General features: G+C 39.4%; 1 protein-coding gene across 1 annotated transcript in view; it reads right to left on the reverse strand.

The window, feature by feature from the left end:
* Positions 1-3,843: 3,843 nt before the first annotated feature.
* The window catches only part of RAB2A (RAB2A, member RAS oncogene family), an 83,485-nt gene continuing 67,994 nt past the window's right edge, over positions 3,844-19,334 (reverse strand). The window contains exons 7-8 of the mRNA XM_045003526.1: positions 14,616-14,684; positions 3,844-5,766 (exon numbers count right to left, since the gene is read on the reverse strand). Of these exons, the coding sequence (XP_044859461.1) occupies positions 5,671-5,766; positions 14,616-14,684 (165 nt within the window). The 3' untranslated portion in view covers positions 3,844-5,670. The remainder of the gene's footprint in view (positions 5,767-14,615; positions 14,685-19,334) is intronic.

Raw genomic sequence — 19,334 nt, forward strand, 5'->3', positions numbered from 1 at the left:
GCCAAGAAGCAGCTGAGACAGAATGGTGATGAGGATTTTTTTTTTTTTAAAAGTAAGTCCCTTCCCACCCCCCCCCCCTTTTAAAAAATAACTGTTGTGAGGTAGGTGCACCCCGTTGCAGGGTGTCAGGTCACACAGTCAAAAACAAGTGAGCCTGATTAAAAGCAGGGTAGTATGGTCCTGTGACCAGAGTCCCTTGGACTGCCCTCACTCTCAGGGCAGTGGCCTGATGGCCCAAGTCAATAGGGGATCCTTCCTTACAGGGCTGAATGGCCAGAGTCATTACAGCGGCCCATCCTTACAGGGCCTATTGGCCGGAGTCACTAAAGTTACCCACCTCTGTGGGGCTGTGTGGCCTATTGGCCCCTCAGGGAAGTGGGACACCACCTAGGGAATTGTGGCATCTGGAGTAGAGGGACTCAGGCCCTCCCTGCTTCTCCAAGTCCCATCCCAGGGACCTGGCAGCAGCAAGGGTACTCGCCAATGAGTTAAAAGTAACCAGAGCAATGTCTAAGTCCCCTGGGCTGCTTCCTACCCTGTCTTCCGCTGCAGTGGTCCACAGTTCCCCTGGGTCTCTGGGGTCCTTAGCTGGTGCAGCTCCTGACTGCTTGGTTCCCACTCTGGGTTCTGCAGGCAGGCTAGGATTTCTCTGGGGCTAGGCCTACTTTGGTTCTGTGGTCCAGAGGCTGTATCAGCTCCTGGGAGAGAGCTTGTAATCTGCATATTTCCCCTACAGCAACCTGCCTAGAGTGACCTGGGCTGCTTCCTTTTATAGCCTATCTCCAGCCTGAGCATGCCTAGGAGGGGTGGAGGGGCGTGGCCTCCTCAGCCTGCAATGCACAGCTAACCCTTTCTGGGACAGGGTGGGGTAGGTACACCCTGTCACAATAACCAAAAAATGAGAACACTATTTTTCTTAGAAGTAGTATTTTAAAATATCACTTACTATATTATCAACATTCACCAAAAAGGGTGGGGCTGACGACAAAGAAAGGAATGACACAGAATGCTCCTCTAACCAAAATGAAGTTACTAAGCTGTATGAAGAAGAAAAAACAAAGACTAATTTTGTGAGGAGCTTTTGTTGGATGAAATTGACAAAAGCACCACCCTATGTTTAAATAAATGTTTGAAATATTAAATCATTTCTAAGGAACTCTGAGAAAATTATTTGGCAGATCACAGGTTTCTTCATCTATTAAATGCTACTTAAGCCATGTCTTGTACAACAGCACTGTTTAAGACACCTGTAAGGGTTCATGCCCCTCACTGAAGGGCAGTATGGCCTAGTGGCCAGGGTCTATAGAGTTGCCCCTTGTTGTGGGGCAGCACAGACGAGCGGCCAGAGTCCATAGGATTGCCCCAGGTTACAGGGCAGCATAGCCTAATGGCCAGAGTCCATAGAATTGCCCCTGGTTACAGGGTGGCATGGCTTACTGGGGACTAGGTACCAGTCCATCACTCCCTTCCCTGGGTCGCTTGCTACCGGGTTGGGAGTTGGGGGCTCCCATGAAGCCCCAGGTCCCCCACACGTCTCCAGGTACACTGCCTTGTCTGGCTCCTCCTGGAATATGTCTTCGTGCCAGCAAGGAGAAGCTTCAGGTCTCAGCAACTTCAAAAGTGGTGGCTGGTCCTTCCCCTGCGGCCACCAGCCCAGATGGAGCTGAGTTCCCTCCTTTTATACTCTCAGAGCACTTGGAGCATGCCCAGTACAAGCGGGGTGGGACTTCCGCTGCCAGAGATACTGGTCTGACGCTGCTGGGGCTAGTGCCAGGCGGGGCTGCCCCATCACATAACCCATAAAAGACTCCCTCTAAAACATTTTGTACTAATTAGTAGAAGCAAAAGCCATTAAAAAGTGGTGTCTATCACTAAATTCTATAATGGTATCTACTGAAAAACTCCATGGCACTAACAAAAGAGCATAAAAACAGTATACCAATATGGAACAAAAATGTAATGCCTGGTCACTGTGTGAAGCTACACAAAGTTTCTATAAAACAGTTGATGCCGATCTCTGGCAGAGACATAGTTGAAGTGTTTTTGAAGCAGACCTTGCTATTCTAGAACATCCAGAGCCAACTGGCTTTCAGGATGCTTGCGGCCTCATAACCTCCAACTTCCTTAATTTGTTGTCCTAATCCCCCCCCCCTCCAATGTATAGACTATCTAGAGGTCAAACTTTTGGAGGTAAATGTAAAAGTATACATGTGGAATAAATTACTTAGAGTTATTTTCTTTTCCTGGTAATTATTCAGCAGATGGTCTATTCATTGACATCTATAACACTATTCTCTGTAACAAATAAGCCCAACAATTTGGTGTATTTAACAGTGTTGAGGGAACACGGCTACCTTTAACTAACAAAGGGCCTGAGTCTGATCTCACTATGGTGTAAAATCAGAGCTAACTATTGAAGTTGTTGGAATTACACTGGCATAAAACCATTGTGGGTAAGATCAGAATCTGTGAGTATTCCTAAACTCCAGGAGGTTGGTTACTATTTGTATTAGGAATGATACAGAAGAGCCTAGAAGTTGCTTGAGGGAATTTGCCATCCTGAATTTACCATTTCTGTAATCAGCATTATTTCTACTCCATACTGTAAGTTAGGAGAGGAACAGAAATAGTTAGCAAGTTGCATAATAGCGTACCTTGATAGGACTTTTCCATTGCTAGTAGTGGTTTTTCCACTAGATTACAGCAGCTGTTCATGTCCCTGGTGTACAATGAAATATTTAAATTCTATTGTCATCCAAGCAATTTCTTGGCCATAAAAAGGCAATGGGTTTCTTGAATGCAACTAGGAAATTAGACAAATTATCACAGCCAATACGGTGTAAATAAAGTTGCAAATTTTGCCACAGAGTTGTCATAACCTTGGTAAAGTGTGCTGTGGAATTACAACCACCATAGTCCAGCCTACTGCTGGTGGCTCACTCCAGTAGCTATACTTGGAAGTGTTGAATAGCCACACACACACACACACACAAAAAAGGATAATTCCTCAAAACAGAAAAGCAACAAAAGGCTGCAGATGGTGTATTACAGTGCAAAGTATTTGTTTTAAGGATAAGTTTAGTGTGAAACTGGTGGCCAACGCAGGGCAGCAGGACACCCCCCACGAACTAACATCCCTTTTCTAGCGCCTCCTTGAAAGTACCAGATTATGACCAGTAACAGGACTAGAAGAGGAGTGGATTCTGTAGCAGAACTTCTACTACATCCGTCTACTGGAGTAGTATTAGCAGCATGATCAAAGTGAAGATTTTATTCCAATCTGCAGACTTCTGAATACTACTACTATAGTCTGAAAACTAAGGTTGGCGCTCTGCAAGAGTGGTTGATTTCCAATCCTATAAAATGGAGAGTCCACTAAGCCTTCAGCAGGTAAAATGGTTGTCAGATGCTTCTTTAGTTCTATCCCAAAACCTATCACTCATAGAGGACATTATCACCCCCTGCCCTTTTCCTGGGGTAAGGCTCTACTGGAGAAGGGGAATCTCTTGTCCATAAGACTTATTATACTAACAATTGCTATGGCCAAGGATGGCTGGCTCTAATTTCCAAAATGGCCTGAGGTTACTATGGAGCACAGTATTCCTTTCTCACATCTCCAGGATCAAGCATTTTATCTTTGCAGCACTGGCAGCCCCCAATATCCTGGGAGCAAAAGACTCTTGGCTCACATTAGGTAGCAAGTTGTACTGCTAGACTACCAGTCAGATCCAAGGTAGATTTTTATTCTTAGATTTCTTATGTAGCTACCCAATCATCACACTGAATCCATTCTAATCAGTTATATGGGTAATGGTGGTAAACAATCACTGTAGTACCTCTGAGTCAGCACAAGTGAAATCTTTTCTTTTGTGTGCTTTATAAATGCTTCAAGTTGTACACAATTTTGGTTTCAAATGTTATATTACAAATCATTAATATTCATAACTGAGATAAGTATGAATGACATTATAATGGTCTTACAATGTTCACTAGTTGAAAATATAGGTGAAGGACAATGTATTACAGACAGATTCCAATACTTCTACAACCATAATTGGATAGAAAGAGGTCTAAAATTAGAATCAGTGATGATCATTTGCTCATTAATAACATCCCCCTCTAATAAAAATTGCAAAAGACCCCACATACTTTTAAACTTTATTTAATCTCAGAACCATTGCTATGTTACACTTCTCAGATTGAGCGTTATTACTTTTGATGTTAATGTTCCCTTTTGTAGCTTGACAGTAAGTGTAGAAGAATTGAGGGGGACTCCGTGCCCCCCGATTTATGCCTCAGTCTCTCCTGGTCCATTAAGACAAAACTTGTGGCTGAAATTCTTTTCTTTAGAGAGGTATATGAAGCATGAGCTAGCATCAGTGTCACCCCTTTATTTTTGAATGTGTGAGTGTGTGTATATATGAAAAATAATGGGAAGTTGTTTCCTCATTTGCAGTCAGACCAACATTAATATTCTGCACCTTAACCAGTTTAAATACTTAAACACAGAATTTTATTTTGCACTATTAACTATTTCATTGTGAGAAAAAATAAAATAAACCACCACATTGAGTAAAGTACCAAAGCATTTCCAGTTTTGGCTTTTATCAAGATCTTCAATCTGGCTGATTTATTGTCACACCTCTTTCACAACAGAGAAGATGCTTACCATATATTTAGGATTACAAGTTGCCACTGAAAGAAAACTTTACACAGTCACTGTACAACTAGGTTGAAAAACTGTCCTGCATGAAAAATATACTGAGAAATCAAGCAGTAAACAAGAAAAAAAATAAGAAAAGATCATAGTCTTCATAATGTGCCATTTTAAAAGGTTATCAATTCCGCCTGTATTTTTCATTCATTATACTGTTTTTACCTACAGTATTCATTAAGGCAAACAACTATCCATTTCTGAAGAGGTGCTGTGGAAATTGTGGACAAACAGCAAACATTTGGCATTAAAATAGTTAACACATATGTAGCTTCCAGTAATATACATTAAGCATTTTTCTTGGACTTGAGGATAATGGCAGGAGAGGATGAACATGCTAACAATGTCAAAAAGGTTTAAAATTCAGCATCCAAGCGAGTTCTAATAATGTTTCTGTAGTTTTCAAGCTCTAAATAGTATAGAATTTATGCAAATGCATTAAAGAATTATAGCTTGGCAAATACACCCAAGCAGGTTATTAAACTATATATACAGAAAGTAAATGATAAATACAGAATTAAAAGAGTCCTTCTGCTTTTCTTTATAGCCTTGAAAATTGACAAAAACTTGGACAGCTCTACAATATTAAACATTAGGCAACCACAGTAGCTGGGAAACCTAACTACACAAACTGATTAAAATACTCAGATGACTTTGTAGTGTTTAATACAATTCAGTTTGTAGTCAAGGGCACAAGACAACATTTAACAAAAATAATCACATCAATTGAACTAGAAATCAAATGTAAATAGATATGAATACAATCTCCAAAATCTGTCTTTAAGTGAACATTAACCATTTATTCAAAGTTATACAAGAAGTTGAAGGATAAAGTCTTCTTCTGCCACATGAAACCAACTTACAATAGTTTCATGTCTCAGTTGAGCTGCAGTGGGGGGAGGGTGAAAGAACAAGTTAGTGGGCCCCATTTGGGCAGCTAGAAAGTAAAAATAGGTTCAACAGCAGCCTCCACCAGCTTGTTGTCCTCCCTGATTGCCTGCAAGTGTTGCATTACTAGCAGCATGCTGAGGGCCAATTTTAATACCATTTGCCTGAAATAAAGTTGAATACACAGCAATTATTATTTAAAAAACATTTCAATATGCTGGAAAATACTAAAATTAGTCCATTAATTTTTGTTTATGCACATGTCTAAAAGTAGTTCTCCTTTTAGTTTCACATACAATAAACCACAGAAAAAAATCCTATTTAAAACTGTGCCTGGATGCAAATAAGGAAGTAAAATTAAGGAAAAGATGCTTTTTCTTGTTTCAGTTTTTCTCCATTTCATTGCTATAAACAGAACTCTGCCTGTTCTCAAACTGTTAACATAAACACACAGGAAGAATAGTATTTAAATGCTATTACACATAAAGTAGCAAACTTTTAAAAATACATATATACATTTCTAATACACACTTGAGAGATTCAAAACCTCCACTTGTTTAATACAATGTAAAAACTTTCCCTCTCTAGACAGCATTTATTTCCATGTTGAATCAGCTGTACAGGCTAAGGGCATACGAGTGTTCTGTGTCATCAATAATTTCTATGATCCCCAAAGACATGGCAACTTGCCAAGAACCCACACACAGCGTAGCTCTTTCATTCATCAAACTCACACTTATATCTTAACCCTCACTCCCTCAAGTGGATTTTACCTAAAAATACAGCACTTTGAGAAAAGTAATACAGTAGCTTCAGAAATTAAGCTCTTAAGGAAACTTTGCGTCACAGTAAATCTCAGATTTATAGTGCTTGGCAGTTGTTCTGCAACAGTAGTAGCCTTGGGGTTTCTGGCACTAGCTCAGTATTGACAGCAGCTGATGTGGTTTCTTTTCGCTCTTTGACTCCTCTTTAATAAAAAGCATGCCCTATGGCTCATTGGTTTTGCCCCCTCTGGGCTGGTAGCAACTTCTTGAAGAATCAAGGAGCCAGACTTGGCATTAAGCCAAATAAATAGCACGGACTGTTGGCTCTTGACAGCATATTGCAATCAAAGCTCCATAAGGCACAGTAAAGCAGTCAGCTAGTATATGAAACTCGACAGATACAATGAGCATGCCTCTTCAGAGGCCCTGATTACTGTCCAATTTATAAAGCATCAGTTTCTAACTGAATGGCATCTCCTTTAAACCAACTCAAGACTTTGTTATATTACCCCTGAAGAATTTTGAAAAACTGAACAAGCTGGATGAAAAAAGGATATTAACAATGAAATATTAATTACAATTTATAAATAATTTGAGAAGATGGGATCTTTGTTTTAAGAACCTATGCTTAAGACTGAAGGTCTTAGCTACATGTCACAGTTTAAGCAGCTGGAGTGGTAGTGAAGCTTCTCTCTAATGCCTTACTAATAACGTCTATTACTATAACTAGAAGTAACTTTTTACTTTTTAATGCAGTTCTGCTAATTCCTTTGCCCCATCTTCCCCAACAATTCAGTGACTTTCATGTCTATTAAAAGCAGTCAGATTGACACTGCTAGAAAATGAAAGCCCTATTCACAGAACAGATACAGAATGGCTGGTGGCAGTGCACAATCCTCTGTGTGGTTCCAACCAACTGGCCTTTGCACTGATCTCAAGGGACACCTCTATGGGTGAAAGAAAAGGCTATGTGCCAAGGACTAAAAGGACATCTCAGACTGCCAACAAGGTGCCCCATTTGTGCTGATTGTGCTGTTGCTTTGTGATGTGGACATTAGTCCACCGAGAACATGACTGATCCCACCAACTTACTTCAAAAGAGGAATGAAGAGCTATATTAGATGATAACTTTGATTACTAACCTGTACTGAATTTGAACCAGTGATCAGACATGAAAGGCTCTATCTCCTTGAGCTACTCAAAGTACTCTCACATAGTCATTTTCAATGTAAGGGCATATGATGTATTTGAGAATTTAAGGACAAACATCACAAAGATCTACTCTGAGACAGTACACATCGATCCAGAGCAGAAATGTTTAGTTGTTCCAAGACATAAAATGTTTTTTTTTGGCTCTAAGAATTTCTTCACTACAGAACAAGAACAAGCCATAATCTTTCCTTTGCCTACACAAATTCCTAACAGTGGGCAGTATTTTACTCCTTATAATATCCAGCTACCTAAATCTGGATTATTTAGTCATATTTCATGTAATTCTCAAAGTTAATTCTCCCCCCCCCCTCAGTCTAGAAGTACATGAAATTACTGGACAAATTATAGGAAGGTGTAATTTGATTTAAAAAAATCTACAGAATCATAATTTCAGTGGTATCATCCTATCCGGAGTGAATGGGTGTATTTGCTAATCCCCCGGTTGGTGGAAATTACCACATCAGCAGAAATGGGTCAAGCTTGGTAACATTCAAAAGCCCTGTCTCCCATGAACACAACGGTACCAAACATGACAACCCTAGAACAATTCTGTAGATATACATTTGAGAAAATGTTAAAAAAAAATCAATGCTTTTTAAATTATATTTTAACAGAGGTGTGTCAAACATGCAGTCCTCTCAAAGTTAAATTGTGGTCCTGGACTAACAGTACTCTTATCAGTTAATGCTCAGAACACGATACCGGATTATATTTTTTAATGTTACGGATTACTAGAAATGGAAGAAGTATCTCAAGTTTATTTGCTATCATTGTTAAAAAAGAAGCAGTTCAGTGGTACTGATTATCAGCTTGGTTTATTATGACAACACAGTTGTAATGAGTAAGGCTTCATGTTTATCACTGATTCTGTGACTTTCCATGACGTCCGTGACTTCTGCAGAAGCTGGTGCACCTGCCCCGGGGGCTGCCTGGCCAGCTTGAGCAGCCCCTGGGCGAGGCACACTGGCCACTGTTGGGGTAGTCTCAGGCTCCCCTGCCCCCCAGCAGCAGGAGTTTGGGGGGTCTCAGGGCTGGGAGCTAGGGTGCGGGCCAGTGCTTACCTGGGTGGTGGTGGTGGTGGTGTCTCGCCAGAAGGGTGACAGGAACTCCCCATCTTCAGCTCCTAGCTCCACGTGCATCTTCCACCTGCAGGCACTGCCCCCACAGCTCCCATTGGCCGCAGTTCCCAGCCAATGGGAGCTGCAGAACCAGGGCTTAGGGCGGGGGCAGCACGTGGAGCTAGGTAGGGAGCCTGTCCCCCCCCCCAAATCACCCCCTCCCAGCACCCGCGGCACCTCCCCCTGCTCCCCAAATTTAGTTAGGGGTATATGGCAGAAGTCATGGACAGGTCATGGGCCATGAATTTTTGTTTCCTGGCCGTGATCTGTCCATGACTTTTACTAAAAATACCCGTGACTAAAACGTAGCCTCAGTAATGAGACACCGGTTAAGATGTCAGCATCCAGCCAGAAATTACTGGAATCCATCTGCAAACGGTATGCACATAATTATATAACATAATTAATTACAATCCTGAAGTAATTTATTACAAAATCCTTGTTTTTACTTTGGTCTTGATCATTTTTAGGCATCAAAGGGGAGATGAAGAGTAGCTGACTCTTTGGAGAATAACTAGGTCCTCTGCAGTGGTAAACACAATGCTCAGTGGCACCTTACATGCTGTAAGAAGTGCACCCATAAAGTGAATCTGACAATGTTAGAGAGGAAGTACATTGAGCATCAGGAAAAAGTTGAGGATGCTGGGACAAGTGCCAGTTGTGGGCGAGACACCTAATAATAGGTCCCAAGACATACTGTATATACTTGTTCATTAGCCCGTTCATTTATAAGCTGACCCCCCCAAGATGGGTAAGTAAAAATAGCAAAAACTGTATGACCCTTTCATAAGCTGACCCTATATTTCCAGGGATTGGAAAACTTTGGCTCCCAGCCCGTCAGGGTAAGCTGCTGGCGGGTCGGGATGTTTTATTTACTTGGAGCGTCTGCATGGAGCCCCTCAGCTCCCTGTGGCCGCAGTTTGCCATTCCCAGCCAATGGGAGCTGCGGGAGCCACTTCCCACAGCTCCCATTGGCTGGTAACGGCAAACCGCAGCCACAGGGAGCTGAGGGGCTCCATGCCTGCAGACGCTCCAGGTAAACGAAACAACAATGTATTAGATATTCAATTAAATGATTCCATAGAGTTTAAAATCAAATTTTGGTGTAGACCCATTTATAAGCCGACCCCCACTCTTTGACGGGTCACTTTTTCACCAAAAATATTCGGCTTATGAATGAGCATATATGGTACATTTTGAGAAGAACAACTACTTCTTCTGCAGTAAGCTCAAAGGCATCCCTTGAGAATGTTTCAACAGATGAGAAACTACATGAAGGAGTCACTCTTAGCACGAGCACTGCAGGGAAAGTAAAGTGGGTACATTGACCCAAAAGACACCCACGCACATGACATTGCATATCACATCCTACGCCAGAAATGTATGTAATGTGTTACACCAAGCCCTACACCAGTAATGTATACAATATGTTATGTCAAAAGGGCGAAGCAACAGAAACCAATACTGATTTTACTACTGCAAACTGTGCGACTCAGCTGGAGTTCATAAATTGCCTCAAAAGGGCTCTAATGGATGGGAAAGTGGTGCTGATGGCCAACGCAGAGCTAAGTACAGAGTGTGCTTTGAATGGGATTGAAGAGGCACAAGTGCTTAGCAGAAAGGCTCTTAAAAAGTTATTGACGATGAACTGTGGGATATGGACGTAGTTTTTGCAATCCTATCAGGAGAAATGAATCATAGCACATAGCACCACATCTTTTGCAGCTTTTGAGGATACCAAAAGCAGAAGAAAGCACTGATGTTAATTGTAATATGAAAACTGTTTGCAGCTGCTAAATTTATATGGAAAACTATTCTGTCCTGGAGTATATGGGAGTTTCAGGGATCTGTAGTGGATGACAAACCTAAAAAAAATAGTGTGACCTGTTCTACTTCTTTAAGAAGTGCATCAATAGTTTCAATGACTTCAGCACAAGTATATTAATAAGCAAGCATAGCACAAGCCTCATGTACGTGTGTTTGAGTGAAAGGCAGGTTTCCAACACATGCATGACAACTTTGAGACATATAGTGGTATATTACACATAAGTAGCTATTGGTTTATCAATTCATTCCAAAACAGAGTACTTCCCCTGGAGACTGCAATTGAAAATGAGGTTCTTTGCCACATGGAACTGAATGAAGAATTGTCTCTTCCTCCAGACCCTGTTTAGGACAGTTTTATATTTAGTGCTGTTGAGAACTTGGACTTCCTTGAAGATACAGCAGATGGCAAAGATATTCTTTATGCTACTGTGATGGTCTGCTATTAGAAGTGAATTAATGGGGATCAGTCCCCTCCTCAAGTGCTATAGGAACCAGCAAAAAACTGTGTCCTTGGAGGAGCTTACTAACTTCATAACTCACTCACTTTCCTATCAAGATTCAAAAATTCTGAAGCCAAGGAGTCCAGTTTTCAATGAAGTAGCAGTTAAATAGGCTATAGCAGAGTTTTCTACATTGACTAACCTTGACCTCACTTGGTTTGTGCTAAAGTCAGATGCACTTCAAAGGCAAAAAATCATTGAGTACGGCTTTGGCTGAAGAGATAGAACATGCACCCTCAAATGAGTTGGAAACCCGGGACAGCATACCACAACATTTCAGGAGAAAGATACATTCTCCAACATGGTCAGCCTTTAATACGACATTACAAATGGGGCCAGAGAAAAAGACCCACGTATGCATCCTGCCAATCATAACTGAGCAATCAGTGGGCCAGCAGGTAACATTCTTTATGCAGCTGGAACACATGAACAAATATTTGCATAACTGAATCAAATGTGTCATGACATTAGACATGGGCCTTTACAGGCCTGTTCGACATCAAATAATGTCCTGTGATGATCTTCGAGGATGGTGGAGTCTGTCCTGGTGAATCGTATATATTCTTTACAGTGATACATATAATTGGATCCTTTGTTGATGGCACTGGTATTCCTGAGATCTGGGGGGAATTTTAAACAGTGACAGTACTGTAAACCAAATTTTTGCAGGGCAAATGATGTGACGCGCTATGGAAGCACACACCCGAATGCTTGTTGCCCTTCAAAAATGCTACTTACATGTCTTCTTTGAAAAGCATACTGATGTGTCTGAAGTCATTTCCCAATGGATACAGGACTTGCAAGACCAGTTCCACAAATCCAGTGCACATTCTGCTCATAATGATCTATTGAGCACAATGGAGAGCTGCAACATCATCACAGAACAGATGAAGCAATTCAATGAGGTTGAATTGATGACAAAGCCAACTTTCAGGATGGTGCAGCAATACATGTAGATGACTGAATCTTTGCTGCTCTATTCAATATCTCAGGACTTCTAATTAGAATGTTCACGTTGCAGCACTCCAAGATGTTGTGAAATACTTTTTTGCTTCGATCTAACCAACTATTCTGTGATGATGTCCCTGGTACCTTGCTGAAATAAAAGGTGTAGAAAAACATCTGACTGACATATGGGAGGAATTTTGAAAAGGAAACTGGGTTGTTAAAAGGTCGCCAGTACCCTTAAGAACATAGGAACAGCCATACCGCATCAGACCAAAGGTCCATCTAGCCCATTATCCTGTCTTCTGACAGTGGCCAATGCCAGGTGCTTCAGAGTTGCTTCTGTGCACTTGGTTCAGATGAAGCACTGGAATGCGAAAATAGAGCAATGAAAATAATTGGGCGGTTGGGGAGGCTGGTGGGCATAACACAGCTTCCAATTACTCTTTCCCAGTTTTTCCTGACAACCCCAGAGCTCCATCAAATTTAAAATGACACATTAAGCATGGCTAGGATGACTTCCTCAGACATATCCAAGATTTCAGTTGAATGGATACTTTGGGTCATGACTTGTATGTGGCCTTCAAACCCCAAAGAATTATCCAAGGCTCTGTCAATCTATGGGCTCCAATCAAGGAGAACAGACTAAAGCTGTGCTTGAATGCAAAGAAAGTCAGAGTGAAGGTGGCAGGGACTATTACAGAGCTAACTACAGACAAGTCATTGTTTGCTCATCTCCAGGTCATGTCCAGATTGTAGCAAGATGTTGATCTGTGTCAGACACTGGAAAGTATGAGTTCTCTGTGGCAGCATGATGGATGTATATGGTCATAGAACAATGCATGTGCATCAGGCGAAAAGCAAATGAACAAACATTTTGCATGGTCTTCCTAAGCCAGCATCTACTGACAATGTGACTGACAGCTTATGCCAGCAGAAACCTTTCAGATTCATAGATGGTATGGTTGAGGTACAAGCTCTAGATAAACCTGCTGAGACTTGGCTGAACACCTCATTATGAGGCTACAAAGAAAAATACTGTACCTATGACGAAATCCACCTCATGTTTGACACATTTGCAGAGGAGTCAACTGAGAGACTTCAAGGTATTGCACTGCCTTGTACAAAATCTGTGACTCCACAAACATCTCCAATGTCACAATGAGTATGAGACACTAGCTTCTTCACATGAAGGATGAGTTAACCGAATACCATGCAGAAAAATGCTCCAGCATGTGAAAAATTATTCAACAAATGCTCTGTGAGGATGTGACACTACTGGAAGGTTGGCTGGAAAGAGGAAATTCTCTTACTGAAAGGCATCTGATTCAGCCTCTGAAGACTCTCTCCTCATTGTGAAGGTGCTCAGAATGGCTGAGCAGTCATTGGTGAGGTCATAAATGGACTGGAGGCGTTCGTGTACCAAGTTTACCATTTGAAGACCAACATTATGACACCTTGCAGAGCTATGTCGGTGAATGTTTTCCAAGAAGCAGACAAACTGACCAAGGGTGTATTTATACCTGCTATGAAGAGAGCAAATCATCAAGTAATAGAATGGCCAATGGAAAATTGAGCACATCCAAAACTACTCTCCCTATTACTCCTGGATGGGTCTTGGAGGATGGACTAGTCACACCAGTTATGTGTGAAATACCATGTGCTCATGAATCAATTCTTCAGCTAATCAAATGATTGTGTAAAACACCAGATGCTCATCATGCTGCACGTGTTTGGCCAGCAGCTTGTCTTGTACAGAGATGTGCAAGTGTAATGTGGATGATGATCAGTGTGACCTGTGTCTAGCAGTGATGTCCTAGATAGAAACACTGATGGTGACTTTGAAGAATAAATGTTTTCAGTCCTACATGTCAAGACTAACTTCCCTAGAATTAACAAAGATCAATGTCTTTTACGTGAACAATGCATGCCCATGTTAACAGAGTTAACAAAAAAAATTATGTTTAAACATTTTCTCAAATATATATCAACATAAATTGTTCTAGGTTTGTCATGTGTGGTACCACTGTTTTCATTGGAGAAATAGCTTTCGAATGATAGACAACTTGACCTATTTCTGATGACACTGTACTATCAAAATTTCCACAAATCGGAGGACCTGGAGCTGGGAGGGCAGCGAGTCCCCATTATTGAAAATATGATTCTGTAAGATTTTTACAAATCAAATGACATCTCTCCCTTATTTTTCCAATCACTAATTTGCCCACGGAATGAGATTTTACTACATTATGCTCCCACACCAGCTCTTCCACATTGGACAGCTCATTTACTATATCTGGCACATTAACATGGCCTCTCCGTTTGCATAGTGAAAAATTATCTTTGAAAGCAGATGACACCATATGGGGAAGTGAATGAAAGTGGATTTTCTTCTCTCTTTTGGGGATTTACATGATTTTGTGATGCTTCATGAATGGATAGGGTCACTTAATTCTAATCTGTTTTCATCACAATAGTAAGTGAATCTGTGTAAAAATGGGATGTACAAATGTTTTACTGCAGTGTGTGCAGAATACTGTAATACACGTGTTACAAAAAGCGATCCAAGGTCTTGTAATTTTGTGCTTTAAAAAAAAAAAATAAAGTAACTCACTAGAGCATGCTATCAGAATACTATAAATGTTACCTCATTATTAATATCAAAGACTCCTTCTTGGATTTTCTCATAGATTTCTTTTGCTGTATTAATAAATGCCTGAAATGGAAACAATAGAAAATTAGATCATATTAATGAGACAAAACAAATATGGACATAACAAGATACTTTACAAATCCCAATACTCTCATGAAAGGTCAAATTCTGCTCCCACTAAATTCAGTGGGAGTTTTACCACAGACCTCAATAAGGTATGAAGATTTGGGCTATCAAGTGATTAAAAAAAATTAATCACAATTAATCTCACTGTTAAACAATAACAGAACAACATTTAATTTTTTTGATGTTTTCTACATTTTCAAATATAGTAATTTCAATTACAACACAGAATACAAAGTGTACAGTGCTCACTTTTTATTTATTTTTGATTACAAGTATTTGCACTGTAAAAAACAAAGAAATAGTATTTTTCAATTCACCTAATACAAGTACTGTAGTGCAATCTCTATCATGAAAGTTGAACTTATAAATGTAGAATTATGTACAAAAAATGCATTCAAACATAAAAATATAAAATTTTAGAGTATGCAAGTCCACTCAGTCCTACTTCTTGTTCAGCCAATCGCTCAAACAAGTTTGTTTACATTTGCAGGAGATAATGCTGCCCGCTTCTTGTTTACAATGTCACTTGGAAGTGAGAACAGGTGTTCTCTTGGCAGTGTTGTAGCTGGCGTAGCAAGATATTTATGTGCCAGATGCGCTAAAGATTCATATGTCCCTTCCTGCTTCAACCACCATTCCAGAGGACATGCGTCCATGCTGATGACTGGTTCTGCTCGATAACAATCCAAAGTAGTAAGGACTGATGCATGTTCATTTTCATTATCTGAGTCTGATACCATCAGCAGAAGGTTAATTTTCTTTTTTGGTGGTTCAAGTTCTGTAGTTTATGCATTGGAGTGTTGCTCTTTTAAGACTTCTGAAAGCATGCTCCATACCTCATCCCTCAGATTTTGAAAGGCACTTCAGATTCTTAAACCTTGGGTCGAATGCTGTAGCTATTTTTAGAAATCTCACATTGGTACTATCTTTGTGTTTTGTCAAATCTGCAGTGAAAGTGTTAAAATGAACAACATGTGCTGGGTCATCATCCGAGACTGCAATGTAAATATTTTGTGATGCTGCCTACAACAGTGCCATGTGAACACCTGTTCTCACTTTCGGGTGACATTGTAAACAAGCATTACCTCCTGTAAATGGAAACAAACTTGTTTGTCTTAGCGATTAGTTGAACAAGAAGTAGGACTGAGTGGACTTGTAGGCTCTGAAGTTTTACATTGTTTTGTTTTTGAGTGCAGTTATATAACAAAAAGATCTACATTTGTAAGTTACATGTTCACAACAAAGACTGCACTACAGTACTTGTATGAGGTGAAGTAAAAAATACTATTTATCATTTTTACAAATATTTGTAATGAAAAACAACGTGTATCTTGATTTCAATTACAACACAGAATACAGTATATATGAAAGTATAGAAAAACATCCAAAATCTTTAATAAATTTCAATTGGTATTCTATTGTTTAACAGTACGAATAAAACTGTGATTAATAGACAGCCCTAATGACGATCATGTCCATTACCTATCCGAAATAGCATGCATCATATACACAGCTTACAAAAAACAGTGGTTTTTGTAGTAGCACATGTAGCCCAAAACCTGGTGTCCAATAATTACTGAGAAAAGTTGTTTTTAAAATATATATAAATTACTCTTAAATAATTTATTTTTGACCCTTATGGACAGATAATGTGGCAGATGGTTCTCCCACCCTTAATATCTTTGTAATATTCCACTCTAGATTAGAGTGCTTAGCAATGTAAAACTGCAGGGAGCTTACGATATGTTGTAAGGATGCTTTCTGCCTGTTGTACAAAACCTTATACTATCATTTAATATTCATCCAATTTTAAGTTTTTTCTCTTAATTAATCTTGTACTTGGGAGGCTATAGGCAGTCATTTGAATATTAAAAAGCTAAAAACCTGGGCTTTTTATACTGTATTCAGAAAATGTATCTTTGAATTCAAAGTAATGACTTAGTTATACTACAGTTAAGGTCAGAACTAACACATTAGTCAAATGAAAGGGAGTTACTGGAGAAAGATTAGCATTAGTATTGAGATACAAAATGTAATCTTGCCCTATTTATCTTTATAGGGCAAGTAACTCCTGAAAGACAATGTATAATTTAAGGTTTGATTGACGATAATATCTACAATCAATATTACAAATCAAATTCTCTTCAGATTGAAACACCATCGCTGTACAATCATAAAAGGGATTCTATCTTCTGCACAAGCCCACCACAGCTGATGTGGATCTAATTCAAATATAAAAAAGTAAACAGGGTTCATGGAGAGGAACAAATCATACCTTTCCTCATTTCTACACTGGAAGCATTTGACTGCTGAACTTGCCACCAGAGCTTTGTTTCCTAATTAACAGGACTGATATGTTTTCACCTTTAAAGGCCTTACAGCTCCCCAGAGTAATCAATCTACTGCAGCTCAATTACTGCACCAAGCACACACCACAGCCAGTGAAGGAGACTTGAACGACTGCAGCAGGAGTGGAAAGATATGAATATGCATAAACTCTAAGTGGGTGATCGAATCATCACAGAGGGTCATGAGAATTTGCAGCAAAATAATGAGAAGAATTAATCATTGCAGATTCACAAGGCACTTAGGAAGAGAGTACGTTTTTCAAACATGTGTTAGAGTTGAGGAGGAGAAGAAACTGGCTTTCAGCCAACTATGAACTGATTCACATTCCTCAGAAATTGAAGTTTTCAATATAAAGAAGAAACTTATATTTGTTTCTGATAACGGACCAATTATTGCAATGGCCACATACACTGGACTAATTGAAAACAATTGTCAGAGCTTGAGAAATTCACACAGCTGGAAGCTCTTATGCGGATATTCACTTGTTCCCATTAAACTAGAACATTAAACAGAACCATGAAGTCCTGAAAATGTGTTATGATAACTTCATGTAAACAAGCACTTAACAATTGGAACATACAAGAGGACTAGTCCTAGAAGTCACTATCTGAGCATGCCTACCTCTTACTGTTAATTCTATTAAAATAAAAGGTAATCTATCAAAATTAAGTTCCAAGGGCTTAGTTTATTTTAGACAAAGAAAACTGCATTGTAATTTATGAGCATAAAAGTTACAAAATACAGTAGTAAGTCTCTCTAAAGAAAATACAGATATTTCAAACTTAACATTCAGCAGATAACTGTTTTAGGAGTACTTTGTCACTCTCATGAAATAATCAAATATAAAACATTTTTGTTCAGTGACCTTGTGATCTGGATCACAACCAGGGCTCCTATTCAGCAAGGTACTTAAGCATGCGCCTAACATTAAGAATGTGAGTAGTCCTTTTGACTTCAATGTGACTACTCATGTGCTTCACGTTAGGCACACACTTGCTGAACTGAGGCCTACAACAGTGTGTGATTAACAATGGTAGGAAAAAGTAATAAAAATATTCTAATTCAACTGGTTATCTTTAGAAAAAATTAAGTAACAGATTAAGCACTTGGCACTGGTGGTTCTGCAGCACCAACTATTAGTGGTAATACATTGCAGCAGGCTAATGCACATTGGGAAATAACCACTTCTATGAAGTTATATATTAACTTTAATCCTGATTTGAAAAAAAAAGTTGTTTTTTCATGTACTATAACAATACTTGGTAAGTTTACTTTTTAAAATGTTCTTCACTGGCCCTGATTCTGAAAGAACTAGTCAGCTATGGAAGTGAAACACTTCATATCTACCACTAAAAAATAAATAAAATAAAGAAACCTACAATTTTCAGTTAGATTCCTAGAAAATCATACTTTAAGTCAGCCCATGGTTCAAACCATAGGTTGACTTAAAAATATGAGTCTTAAGAAAACTAACTAAAAATTGTAGTTGACTCACATTAAGAACTCTATACCAATTTCAGTATTCTATAGTGCCCCAATTAGCAAGGGAAAGTGGGTGAACTCGGCATAACTGACTTTCTACCAAAAGTCATTTATATGCTGATTGTACTATGTGGAACATTTAATATATATTTTGAAATTTCATGTATTTATGTAACCTCCATTTGACTAAAATGTTCCACAACTATTGCAAAAATAATTACAACCAGGGATCTCCATGTGCAAGTTTAAGCCTCAGTTTTTCATCTTCATAATTACCGGTAAGCATGAAGTCATCAGTGAGATTATTTGAACAGTGTTAGATCAGTCTGTATTGGAAAACTATCTCGGGGTGAAAATAAAAAAACAACAACATGATATTTCATGAATTTATGGAACACATTGACCTTCTGATTCCCTTAAAGCAAAACACACACACAAATGCTTACTGGATAAGCAATGTGAGATCAATATTTCCAACAATCCAACTCACCTTAATAATCATCTAGGACATCAAGTGCAATAAGTATCTACACTCTGTCTACCACACACAAGCAAGACAGGTAGCCTTTGCTCACTGGACCCTACCACTAACAAGCAGGAAGCATGAACTCGCTCTGCCTATTACTAGTGGGAGTCTAGATCTGGAGTAAGTAAATAGCTTGCCTGCAGCTGTCTTAATACTTCATGAGTCCACAAATAAAGAAGAATCCATTAATTGAGAGATCTTGAGGTTAAGGCACTGACTGGGACTCAGGA

The sequence above is a fragment of the Mauremys mutica genome, chromosome 2 (assembly GCF_020497125.1).
Source record: "Mauremys mutica isolate MM-2020 ecotype Southern chromosome 2, ASM2049712v1, whole genome shotgun sequence".
NCBI classification, from domain to species: domain Eukaryota; kingdom Metazoa; phylum Chordata; order Testudines; family Geoemydidae; genus Mauremys; species Mauremys mutica.